The sequence below is a fragment of the Chanodichthys erythropterus genome, chromosome 10 (genome assembly GCF_024489055.1).
Source record: "Chanodichthys erythropterus isolate Z2021 chromosome 10, ASM2448905v1, whole genome shotgun sequence".
Taxonomy (NCBI): domain Eukaryota; kingdom Metazoa; phylum Chordata; class Actinopteri; order Cypriniformes; family Xenocyprididae; genus Chanodichthys; species Chanodichthys erythropterus.
Window position 1 is genome coordinate 28623809 of NC_090230.1, and position 12551 is coordinate 28636359.

General features: G+C 39.6%; 3 protein-coding genes across 4 annotated transcripts; 2 read left to right on the top strand and 1 right to left on the bottom strand.

Moving 5' to 3' along the window:
- The first annotated feature begins 646 nt into the window (after nucleotides 1–646).
- On the top strand, nucleotides 647–3428 carry LOC137029326 (olfactory receptor class A-like protein 4). Its single transcript, XM_067398909.1, has 4 exons — nucleotides 647–1488; nucleotides 2029–2292; nucleotides 2364–2618; nucleotides 2851–3428. The coding sequence occupies exons 1-4, from the start codon at nucleotides 1231–1233 to the stop codon at nucleotides 3076–3078; spliced, it is 1005 nt and encodes a 334-aa protein (XP_067255010.1). The 5' UTR covers nucleotides 647–1230; the 3' UTR covers nucleotides 3079–3428.
- Nucleotides 3429–4918: 1490 nt separating this feature from the next.
- On the bottom strand, nucleotides 4919–7367 carry ora4 (olfactory receptor class A related 4). The gene is made up of 2 exons (XM_067397022.1): nucleotides 7281–7367; nucleotides 4919–5866 (listed from the first exon to the last, which is right to left on the bottom strand). Exons 1-2 carry the CDS (start codon nucleotides 7365–7367, stop codon nucleotides 4919–4921), a joined length of 1035 nt encoding a protein of 344 aa, XP_067253123.1.
- A 1608-nt stretch (nucleotides 7368–8975) lies between these two features.
- fndc10 (fibronectin type III domain containing 10) lies at nucleotides 8976–10589 on the top strand. 2 transcript variants are annotated; one of them, XM_067395754.1, is made up of 2 exons: nucleotides 8976–9058; nucleotides 9734–10589. In XM_067395754.1, the coding sequence occupies exon 2, from the start codon at nucleotides 9828–9830 to the stop codon at nucleotides 10587–10589; it is 762 nt and encodes a 253-aa protein (XP_067251855.1). In that variant the 5' UTR covers nucleotides 8976–9058; nucleotides 9734–9827. The 2 variants fall into 2 exon arrangements, with proteins under 2 accessions (XP_067251855.1, XP_067251856.1); XM_067395755.1 differs by lacking the exon at nucleotides 8976–9058 and adding an exon at nucleotides 9511–9539.
- Nucleotides 10590–12551: the final 1962 nt, after the last annotated feature.

Here is a 12551-nt window from a genome sequence, read left to right on the forward strand (position 1 = left end):
ACATTTTAAAATCATACATCGTCCTATTGTGTTTGCGTTTCATAAATGGCGCGCGCCGTTTCACGAGCCACCTTCGCGCGCTTTCTGTGGGGCGTGCTTCATTGATTAAATTAGGAGCGCGCATCAAAATATTCCCTATTTACACAACTTTACATTGCAATGCACCCCTGTATGTTTGTATATAATATATGTATAATCCATTATCCATTCACCAAACCACTTACCTTCAGTAGGGTCGCGCATGGAAGCCCATTTATGCTATAAGAAAAAAAAATGCTTTTGTAAATCATAATTATGAGATAAAGTGCCTATATTATTACAGTTATTAGATGAAAAATTCAAAATGATGGCATTTAATGTCATAATTTGGACTTATATTTATGATTTATGAAAGCATGTTTTTTCCCCCTTATGTGCCGGAAACGTTGTGGCATATATATTGTGATATATTTAAGTTAATACTAATTGGCATACTCAAAACTCTATCTATTTAATGATAACTGATTTTTGTGATGTTTAGTATGAAAATAAATGTATTTGAAACATCTTTTTTCTCAGATTCAGATCTCTCTGTATGTCTTTAAGGGTCAGAGGTCATGGCGTGTCCTTTCCTGGACGCACAAACGTCCAGAAGAGTAGTGTAAAATGGAAGTGTCATAATTGCCATGATTGTGTGATAGATGAAAATGTGTAAAAGTATAGGCTACATTATGAAAAACACACAATTTACACAATGTATATATGACACTACACAGGATCAGTAGTTTATATAGATCATTCTTACTAGACGGTACAAAGACTGAAACTAAAGTTGTTAAATCACAGCTCCAACAACTCCAAGTGTATGGCTGTTTTTGGACCCACACTCTGTGGAATTGTGGTGGGCTTACTAATGAATTAGGCTGCTAACTAGTGAGAGTTTAATTAACCTGGTGGGGATAGTTAATCCCTCATGCATGAAGATGCAAGTTCAGCTCATTTATCCCAAAACATCCATATCTCTGGTGGAATCTCACCTGCCATTCACGGCATCTTCACCTATGACAGCAGGACCGGGATGGAGCGGATGTTGTTTTGGGTTGATATTTGTTTGGCAACCATGATCCATAAAAGGGGCTTGCGGTCGGTGGGTGGAGAGTGAGGCGTTGGGATGGAGATATTACAACATCACTGAGACGTTCTGAGAGAAGCTCCATTTATGATTGAAGTCTGAAGACGTTCAGAAGAAGCATGGCCCCTCAAAGAAAACCCTCAAGCGTCAGTCAGAGTATCGCTTCATCTCCTTTCTACTTCGCCCTCTACGTTATTCTGGTTCTGCTGGGGAATGTGGGAAACACCACAGTCATCGGAGTGGTCGGCGAAAGCCTTCTGCGAGAGACGGGAGTCGTCCGAAGCTCTGACGTGATCCTGGTCAACATGGCTTTCTCCAACCTGATGGTGTCATTGGTGAGAAACACGGTCGTGATGGTGTCCGACCTGGGAGTGGAGGTACGGCAGAATTTCCACATGGAAGGACGTGTGGTTGGATGGATAACTGTTAATGAATGGATAGATGTTGAGGTATGGAGATGGGATTGCTGTCGGGGTTTAATCTCTACAACCAAACCACTGAAATGATTGTAAACTCAACCTGGTGTCTTTTTGGTCCAGCTTTGTGAAGGCTTTGAGCTGTAGATTGTTTCAGATTCCTCATTCAACATGAAGAGTTTGAGAGGCTCACGGATCTATTGATTCATTCTCCAGAGTTTAATTCGGTTATTGTTAGAGTTTGATGTTTAGAACAATCAAAACCAACAAGTTGGACTCTAAACAAAGTGTCATTTATTTAAAAAGAAACATGCTTTACAATCAAAACATTTGACAGCCAGAAATTTGTTGGGTTTGAAATGCTTACACTAGGATTCTCTGCACCTGGGTTTCCTTTGATAGGACAACTGCATGGACTGTGTTCACACTCAAAACTGCTAATGATGACTGTTTTATGCTCCATACCAATTTTCAAACATCCATGTGTCTGTTTCCCCACAGATTTTCCTCTCTAGAGACATGTGTCACCTTATGATGGGCATCTGGGTTTGGCTCCGCTCCGCAAACGTTTGGTCGACGTTCTTTCTGAGCGCGTTCCACTTTCAGACGCTGCGTCGGGTCGCCCCGCCCGTCATCAGCCTGCACGGCCCCCGCGGGCCCCCCAGATCCCTCATCCTCGGCTTCGGCCTCATCTGGAGCCTCAATCTGATCTACGCCATCCCAGCGTTCATCTTCTCCAAGAACGGAGACGAAAACTCCACCGAGGTCAGTCTGCCCCTTTATGATCAGCATTTAGCTTGTGTGCAACTGCGTTTAACCTTTGACCCTTCCTGCAGACGCTGATGTTGGTGAGCAGCACCACTCGACCTCTCATGGGCTGCATCTGGGACTTCCCGTCAGCCTACAGCGGCCTGGCCTTCGCCACCTCCTCCATGGTGATCCATGAGTCCATTCCCATCTGCCTGATGAACATCACCAACCTGGGCTCCCTGTTGACGCTGTATGCTCACGGACACACTCGGAACGCCGCCAACAAGAGTCAGGACGCACCGGTCGTCACCCGGATCCCTGCGGAGCGTCGGGCGGCTAAAGTGAGTGTTAACTGTCAGTTCATGAATGCTTTGTAATACAGATCTAAAGTTGGTTCTTTTTAAAGAGGCACTCGGCAGATTACTGCAGAAGTGAAAAAATGATGAATTTTGAGCTTTTAAGCTTTCGAATGGTGCCTAATTTACGATGATTACTTGGGAGGAATGGCAGTAGCAGGACACTGACAGTTAACAGATGAAACACTACTAACACCTTCTCTCTGTGTTTGCTCAGGTGATTCTGGCTCTGAATGTCCTCTTCATTTCTTCTTGGGGAACTAACGTCATCTCGGTCAACTACTTCAACTATAACCGCGGATCTTCCACAGAGTTCCTGCTCATCATCGCTCGCTTTGCGAACATGAGCTTCATCGCGCTGTCGCCCATCGTCCTCGCCATGGGACACCGGAAGCTCCGAGCGTTTATAAAGTCAATCCTGTCACATCTCTATCCGTTTGGATAGACATCAAAGACATGTCGCACCGTTTCCTGCATCATGAAACTGTTGCATTTGAATTCACACCTTTTTATTTATCAGTAAACCTGAAGACATTTTGTTTGGAATCCAGGACTTTCAGTGATTTATTTGTCTTGTGTCTGTTGTTTGCCGTTTGACTGATTAAACTTGTGAATGAATTCATGTTTTTCTCTAAGTCTATATGTGTGTGTATGCAGTATTTAAATGAAGTCATGGTCATTATGCTACAGAAAGTAGGCAGAAAATGAACGTTTATATAAAGGGAAGTGTGTAAATTCTGAACAGTCACTGTTGTGTTTGAAAGCAGAGGCTACAGGCTACAAATCCTGCTTTACTTAGACAGATTAACAACAAACCACTGACACTGTGGGTCATATAAAACCATCATTTATTTGAAATCGACAGATATAGAAGATTAAACGCTAAATGTAAAATGCACACATGAAACAGCAGAAATCAGAACGTTCTTAAGTAGGCTTTTTTGGTACAAACCTTAAAACCAGATTTGTGTTTGAAACAAGATGTATTGCAATAAAACACTGGAACTGAACAACATTATTAAGCTCAGATTTATTCATTATTACCTGAAATTTTAAGATCACTGCATGAATGCATGAATTATCTTAACTATGGAAGCCAATTTCTGCCACGTAAGAAAAGAATCATGCTTTGGTAAATTATAATTAAGACTTAAAAAGTCAAAATTATAACGTACTAATTCATAATTATGAGATGAAAAGTTGAAATGGCAATATAAGTGATAATTAGGACATACATAAAAAATGTGAAATTATGGCATAAAAGGTTGAAATTATGACAAAATGTCAAAAATATGAGATTAAAAAATCTTTATGGTACTTTTTAAAAAAAAGTTATGGCATTATAAGAATATAAGTGATAATTAGGACATACAAAGTCATATTTTTGATGTAGATAGGACAAAAAGTCCAAATTAAAAGATAAAAGTAGAAATTATGGCATAAAAAGCAAAACTGACAAAATGTCAAAATTGTGACATTAAGTCAAAAATATGAGATTAAAAAATCAAAATTATGGCATTATAAGAATATAAGTGATAATTCGGACATACAAAGTAACATTTTTAACACTTTGTTTCATAATTATGAGACTAGAATAATGGCATCATAGCAATATAAGTGATAATTAGGACATACAAAATCATAATTTTGATATTATAACTAGGACATAAAAAGTCAAAATTAAAACAGAAAAGTTGAAATTATGGCATAAAAAGCGAAATTGATAAAATGTCAAAATGATCAATTATACATAGAAAGTCAAAATTAGGACATGCTAAGTTATATTTATGAGATAAAAGTCAAAATTATGAGCATAAATCAAAATTAGGACATACTAAATCTAAATTATGAGATGAAAAGTTAAAATTGTGACAAAAAAAAAATGAGATTAAAAAGTCAAAATTATGGCATTGTGCAATATAAGTGATGATTCGGACATACAAAGTCATAATTTTGATATTATAACTAGGACATAAAAAGTCAAAATTATGCCATAAAAAGTGAAACAGACAAAATATCAAAATTATAAGATTAAAAAGTTATGGCATAAGTGATAATTAGTACATACAAAGTAACAATTTTGACTTTTTATATCACAACTAGGACATCCATAGTTAAATAGATAAAAAACATTTAATTATGATTTAGCGAAGCATGATTTTTTTCCTAATGTGGGCTTCCATACTCATCACCTCATATTTGCTCCCATATATAAGCGCATCTATGAATCTGTGTCCATACGTTTGAAGCGTTCGGCGCGATTCGCTCTTACCGGTTGGCGTGGGTCACTTTTTTGTGCTCTGTGCTGTTTGCACGACCGTCTCCGCCGTCTGTCTGCTGTTGTCCGAGCGTTTCTCCTCGGGCCGTTTGATCCAGCGCGCCCACCGCTGCAGAATCCCGCCGATCCTCCGCCGCAGTTTCCCGTGTCCGAGCGCCACCACCAGCGGACTGAAGCCCACGAAGAGCGAGGCCGAGAAGTGCGCCACGGTCAGCAGTCCCTCCGCGTGCTTCCCGCCGTTGTGGTTGTAGTAGGTGACAGCGGCGACCTGCAGCACCCAGCAGCCCACGAACAGCGCCACCAGAGCCATGATCACGTGACCCGCCTTCCTCTCGCTGGACACGTGCAGCTCGGCCGAGCCGCCAGCAGCCACCGCCCGGATGTGTTTGGCCAGCGCGTGCAGCGTCGCCAGGTTGGTGCCCACCATCAGGATCAGCGGCATGACCTCGTTGAGCGCCAGCGACGTGGAGGCGAAGGCGTAGCCCTGCTGGTCGGTGGGAAACTGCCACACACAGCCCAGCAGGGGGCGCGTCGTGCAGCTGATCACCATCAGCTCCACCGTGGCGTTTCCGCGCACATGAGTGGTGTAGACCAGCGCCGGGAGGGAGAAGAGCAGGTTGACGGCCCACACGGCGGCCAGGAGCACCCAGACGCGCAGGCGCTCCCGCCTCTGGCCCAGCGGACCCATGGAGACGTGCTGCCGCCGCAGGGTGGCGCAGTGGAAGCCGCTGAGGGCCAGCGTGACCCAGCAGCCCACCGCCCGCCACCACACCCACAGCAGCATGAAGACGCGGCACCAGCCGGACGACAGCCACACCTCCAGACCCAGATCCGACACGAAGATCGGCACCGTCCGGAAGACCGACGTCAGCAGGTTCGCCATGCACAGGTTGACCAGGATGGTGTCGGAAGGCGGCAAGTGACGAGAGGAGCTTTCCTTAGAGCACTGAAACACCTGAACACACACAGAGAAAAGAGCAGGAAAAACTCTGAGAATCTCATGTCAACACGTCCAGGGCGTAATAAGCCTAGAAGCGTTGCCACCAATGGTTTCTACGATCAATTTAGACTCAGAAATGCAGCCCAGGTCATGCGTTTCTTATTCATATGAATTTCATAGTAAGTCATAATTTCACATTTTTGTAATGTCAGAATTTCAAAAATCGGACAAACGGTCTAGGAGGAGAAAATCAAAATGGAAGACAGGTAGTTTGGCAAAACTGGTATCTATGTTCTCGGCATGACCCAAGGAATCTCTTAAAGGAACACTCCACTTTTTTTAAAAAATAGGCTCATTTTCCAACTCCCCTAGAGTTAGACAATTGAGTTTTACCGTTTTTGAATCCATTCAGCCGATCTCCGGGTCTGGCGGTACCACTTTTAGCATAGTTCATTGAATCTGATTAGACCGTTAGCATCTCGCTCAAAAATGACCAAAGAGTTTCAATATTTTTCCTATTTAAAACTTGACTCGGCCTCGAAAAACGCAACTTTTCATTTTCCGTCGGTCTTAGTACACGATTTAACTACACAAGAGTCAAGTTTCAAATAGGAAACATATCGAAACTCTTTGGTCATTTTTGAGCGAGATGCTAACGGTCTAATCAGATTCAATGAACTATGCTAAGCTATGCTAAAGTGGTTAAAATAATAAAAGACCAGTTAAAATAGGCTAATTTACTCAAAAGCTATTAGTATTTTTGTAAATTTCCGGAACTTTTTGAGTACTGTCAGGGCATAGTGCTGAATACATAATGAGTTTCATAACAATTACACTAATGCGTTTATAAAATACCACATTTTATGACAAAATTCTAAATATCCGATGCCTAAAATGCCAAAATGGAAAAGTTGGATATCTGTAATTCTGACTTTTGTCATAATTTTGACTTTTCATCTCATCTCAATTTCTTCTTGGTGATTCTCATTAGATTCTATATACTTTAACACACTATTTTACTTAGTAATTTAATATTGAATGTTTTTATTTAATACAATAATTAAAAATAAATTATTATATTATTAAATTAATATTGATTTAATATTAAATATTTATTTTAAATACTTATATAAATTTAATTATATCTGCATAATTATTTACTTTGAAATTTAAATACATTTTTTTCCACTTCACATTAATTAGAATTTAACAGTTTAGTTGTCAAGAACATTATGAAATAATGTAGAAAAAAACTTAATTGGCCTAAAATGAGCCTCATGTTCTTTATTTTTTGTCCTTCTGATTCTTAAATTGAAGACGGGCAAAACGCTCTTCTGTATGATTCACACTAATCATTAGTGTTCCTGGACTACACAAGTTTATCTTGAGTTTCTGATTGATCTGATAGCTTGATTCCTCTCTCTCTCACCACATAGATGACCAGAATGTTCCCTATGATGCCAGAGAAGACCAGCAGGCCGAAGAGGATGGCGTCCACCGTCAGCACCTCAGACATGTCTGTCTCTCTCACGTCCGTCTGTCCATCGTGCGCGAGGCCGCGGGTCGTTGTGTCGCGCGCGTTCACATCAGCTCTGTATATAAACGCGAACGCACGCTCAGATGCGCAACCTCGCTCCATTAAACTTTGCAGTTATTCAGGCTTCTGAGGCCTTTGGGATTTTAATCTTTAATCAATTATTAAATGCCTGAGTGACGATAAACTCAGTTTAATGATAATGTGATTGCTGAACATCCAGTGAGAACTGGAGGAGACTATAATAACCATTCTTTTATTGACTTAAATAATGATTTGATATATATTAATGTGTTGTCTTTTTATGTTTTCGTTGTTTTATGAATTGATTTCTGTTTCAGAGCTGTTTTTAGCATTTCATATTTCACCGCTAACAGGGAACGTTCTGGCAATGTTCTTTCAAAGTTGAACAAACGTTCTTCCAGTAACGGTAATGGAAAGTTAGTTCAAATTAGGCTGTCTGGTCTAATCCGGATATTTACCTCCATAAATAAACCCATCCTAATTTACTGGAGTAAAAGTCTTATTAAATTCTGTGAGTGTAAAGTGCTGATGAAGATGCATTGGGCTCTTATACTCAGGGGTCTGATTAAACTCTGTCTGATTCTGCATGTTCCCATCATTAGACGAAGCGCTGACTCAATCCTCAGATGAACACTTTGACCAGCTTCACAATGATGACGGGGAATATTTCACTCGCTCATTGGCCGCGCGCACGTCATTCTTACGCAGGTTTGTTCCCGCCTTTATTATTTACCTCAAGATCGTCTCATTTTATGGTGCTGATAAACTATAGCCTACTTAAAGGGTAAGTTCACCCCAAAACAAAAATAATGTCATTTATTACCCGCCCTCATGCCGTTCCACACCCGTATGACCTTCGTTCAACTTCAAAACACAAATTAAGATATTTTTGTTGAAATCTGATGGCTCTGTGGGAGCAATGACATTTCCTCTCTCAAGATCCAGAATATTGTTGGTGCACCGAAAAAACAAAATAACGAGGAAGCTTCAGAGCGTTATGAATTTTTTGTGTCGAATCATGATTCGGATCGCGTGTCAAACCGCCAAACTGCTGAAATCACGTGACTTTGGTGCTCCGAACCATGATTCGACACGCTGATTCATAACGCTCCGAAGCTTCCTGAAACAGTGTTTTGAAATCGGCCATCACTATATAAGTTGTTATTTTGTTTTTTTGGCGCACTAAAAATATTCTTGTGGCTTTATAATATTAATATTGAACCACTGTACTCACATGAACTGATTAAATATGTTTTTAGTACATTAATGGATCTTGAGAGAGGAAATGTCATTGCTGGCTATGCAGGAGCCATCGGATTTCATCAAAAATATCTTAATTTGTGTTCTGAAGATTAATGAAGGACTTACAGGTGGAAGAGCATGAGGGCGAGTAATTCATGACAGAATTTTCATTTTTGGGTGAACTAACCCTTTAATACTCATTTCTCTCTGTTGTCTCTGAGATGAACACTAGATGGCGTCATATTCAAACAGGCGAACAACTGAAAACACACCGTGAAGAAGGAAAGAATAAACACTAAACTAATGCTAAATTAAATACACAATGTTCACGAAGCTTTCCTCGCACAGAAGAACAGAATCTTTCTGTTATTTACCTGCCACGTGGACGACATGTCATGTTTTTCAGGGTAGGTTTATTTTTATTATTTTATTTTTAAGTCAAGAATTTATAAATACACGTGATGGCCCGCCTATCATATGTTTTCAGGTATTTTCAGTAAAACATTGGATACAAAATTCACGAAAAACACACAAAATCAAACCACGTTTTGCTGCTTCTGCTCCAGAATGTACGTGTCCAAAAACGTGAAATAAGCCTAAGCCTACATGTAAAACAGTTGATTCTTTTCGCAAATACTCAAATTTGTTAGCAATAGATCTTCCCAAGCTCGATCGTTGGTTAATTTAAAATTAATTAGAATGATTAATGACAGAGCATATTTCAAAAATTATAAGTCTTTTGTAGAATTGTTGAACAAATTGTCTGGTGTGTGTGACAGAATGAATGAAAAGCGAGAGGAAGTATGATAATTAGTGATTAAACGCGCGCGCACGCACAGACACATGCGCGCTCTCGTTCGGCGGCTGCAGCGGACGGTTTTCTCTGAGGTAATCTTTATATTTCCATCTTTATTTCCATCAAATCCTCATCAGTCTGCTTCATACTGATATTCGAGGTTGTTAAGCTCGTCTTGTGTTCAGAGATGCAGCCGTTATTGTGTATTTGAGGTCGGTGTGTGCAGCATGAGTCGGTGTTTTGAGTTCGGTTCATTCTGGGTTGTTTTTTTTTGTTTTTTTTGCAGGTCGTCGCGCGCATCGGTGTGATGGCGAACGCACGCGCTCCGGTATTCTCCGCATCTGTCCGCCGTTTGTGAACATATAAGCGATAAATCAGACATGGCAGGCCATCAGGGATCGGTTGTCCTCCGCTGCTGCTTCGCTGTTCTGCTGCTTCTCAGCAGGGCTTTACCGAACCGGACCAGCAGCGATGCGCAATACAGTAATAACACCAATAAATTCGACTCTGAGCGGATACCAAAGCTACAGGACAACAGCACTACTGTGAGGCGGTGGCGTGTTCTGGGGGAAGTCGGGCCGCTGTGCGCCTACCGCACTCTTGACGCCGGTGACCCCGGGCGTCTGTGCTTCCGGTACACCCTACCGGACTTCAGGTGCGCCGGTGCATCCTGTCGACAGGTGAGCTCACCTGACGGACAACTCACTGCCAACATCCTGTCCAACGGAAGTGTGTTTATTCAGTGGACGGCTCACGCCCCACCAAAGAGCCCCGCACCGGGGCAGGCGGGCGGCTTCAGGCTCAGCTGCTGGTGGAACGGCAGCTACACGCAGTTCGAATGCGCCGTCGTGCATTTAGGCAGCAGCTGCAGGGATTATTTACTCAACGAGCTGCACGCCAACGTGCCGTACCGCCTCTGCGTGCGGCCCTACGCCCTCGACCAGGCCGAAGCCTGCGTGGAGTTCAGCCTCCAGCCCAGCGGGATGCAGGACATCGTCATCGCCATGACAACAGTGGGCGGAGCCATCTGCGTGATGCTGGTCATCATTTGTCTGCTGGTGGCGTACATCACCGAAAACATCATGAACCCGACGCTGACGACGCAGCACTCGCACAGATCGCACCTGCACACACACCTGTGAAAAGAAACATCGCTATCATCACGCAGACACACACACACCTTATAACTCAGGATCAGAAACTAATGCAGAATTCGTGTAGAAATGCTGCGCTGCTCCTGAGAGTAACACTACTACACACAGGCTGTGTTCGGAATGGGATACTTTACTGAATATAGTGTACGATAATTCTTCAGTAGTACACAATATCCTCATGTCGCATGTGAGTGGCGTCCACTGTGTTCTAAAAACGTTGTGGGAACACTGATTTGCAACGTTTCTAATGTGGCGTAATTTGAATGTTATTTAAAAGGTGACGCAAGTATAACATTTTCTATGGACATTTTCTGTCAACATTTGGATAACATTCATCACGTACAAATATGATGTTCCAAGAGCATTGTTCTGAGGACGCATATCAAATATTTTGATATTATAACTAGGACATAAAAAGTCAAAATTAGATAAAAGTTAAAATTATGGCATAAAAAATGAAATGGACTAAATGTCAAAATTATGAAGTGATAATTATGACAAAAAAATCAAAATTAGGACATGCTAAGTCAATTATGAGATAAAAGTCAAAATTGAGACCAAAGAAAATTAAATTATGAGATTAAAAAGTCTAAATTATGGCAATATAAGTGATAATTAGGACATACAAAGTAACATTTTTTAACACTTTATCATACACAAATAGTCAAAATTATGACATAAAAAGTTGAAATTATGATAAAATGTAAAAACTAAATCAGAATTATGAGATTAAAAAGCAATATAAGTGATAATTAGGACATGCAAAGTCATAATTTTGATATTATAACTAGGACATAAATGATCAAAATTATAACATACTAAGTGAAAAAGATCAAAATTAGGACATACTAAGTCTAAATTATGAGACGAAAAGTTGAAATTGTGATAAAAAAATCAAAATGAGATTAAAAAGTCAAAATGATGGCATTATAGCAATATAACTGATAATTAGGACATAATGTTAACATTTTATATCAACTAGGACAGAAAAGAATCAAAATTATGGCATAAAAGTTTGAAATTATGACAAAATGTCAAAATTATGACAGTCATAATTATGAGATTAAAAAGTTATGGCATTATAGCGATATGTGTGATAATTATGACATGCAAAGTAACATTTTTAACACTTAATATCATAACTAGGACACAAAAAGTCAATTATGGCATAAAAAGTTGAAATTATGACCATATGTAAAAATTATGACACTAAATCAGAATTATGAGATTAAAAATTCTAAATTGTGGCATCATAGCAATATAAGTGATAATTAGGACATGCATAAGTCATAATTTTGGTATTATAACTAGGTCATAAAAAGTCAAAATTATTAATTATAACATACTAAGTGATAACTGACAAAAAGTCCAAATTAGGACATAATAAGTCATAATTATGAGATAACAGCCAAAATTATGAGCATAAATTGAATTTAGGACATACTAAATCTAAATTATGAGATGAACAGTTGAAATTGTGATAAAAAAATAAAAACTGAGATTAAAAAGTCATTATGGCATTATAGCAATATAAGTGGTAATTAGGACATAAAAATTTTAACATTTGATCAGGAAAAATCAAAATTATGTCATAAAAGTTTGAAATTATGACTAGATATGTCATAATTATGAGATTAAAAAGTCGAAATTATGGCATTATAGCAATATAAGTGATAAGACATGCAAAGCCATAATTTTGATATAACTAGGACATAAAATATCAAAATTATGAGATAAAAGTCAAAAGTATTTTGACAGAGATATTGACAAAATGTAAAATTATGAATTATAATGCAGAAAGTCAAAATTAGGACATACTAAGTCATAATTATGAGATGAAGAGTTGAAATTGTGACATTAAAAAGTAAAATTGTGGCATAAAAAGCAAATTATGAGATTTAAAAGTTATAGCATTATAACATACAAAGTAACAATTTTGACATTTTATAT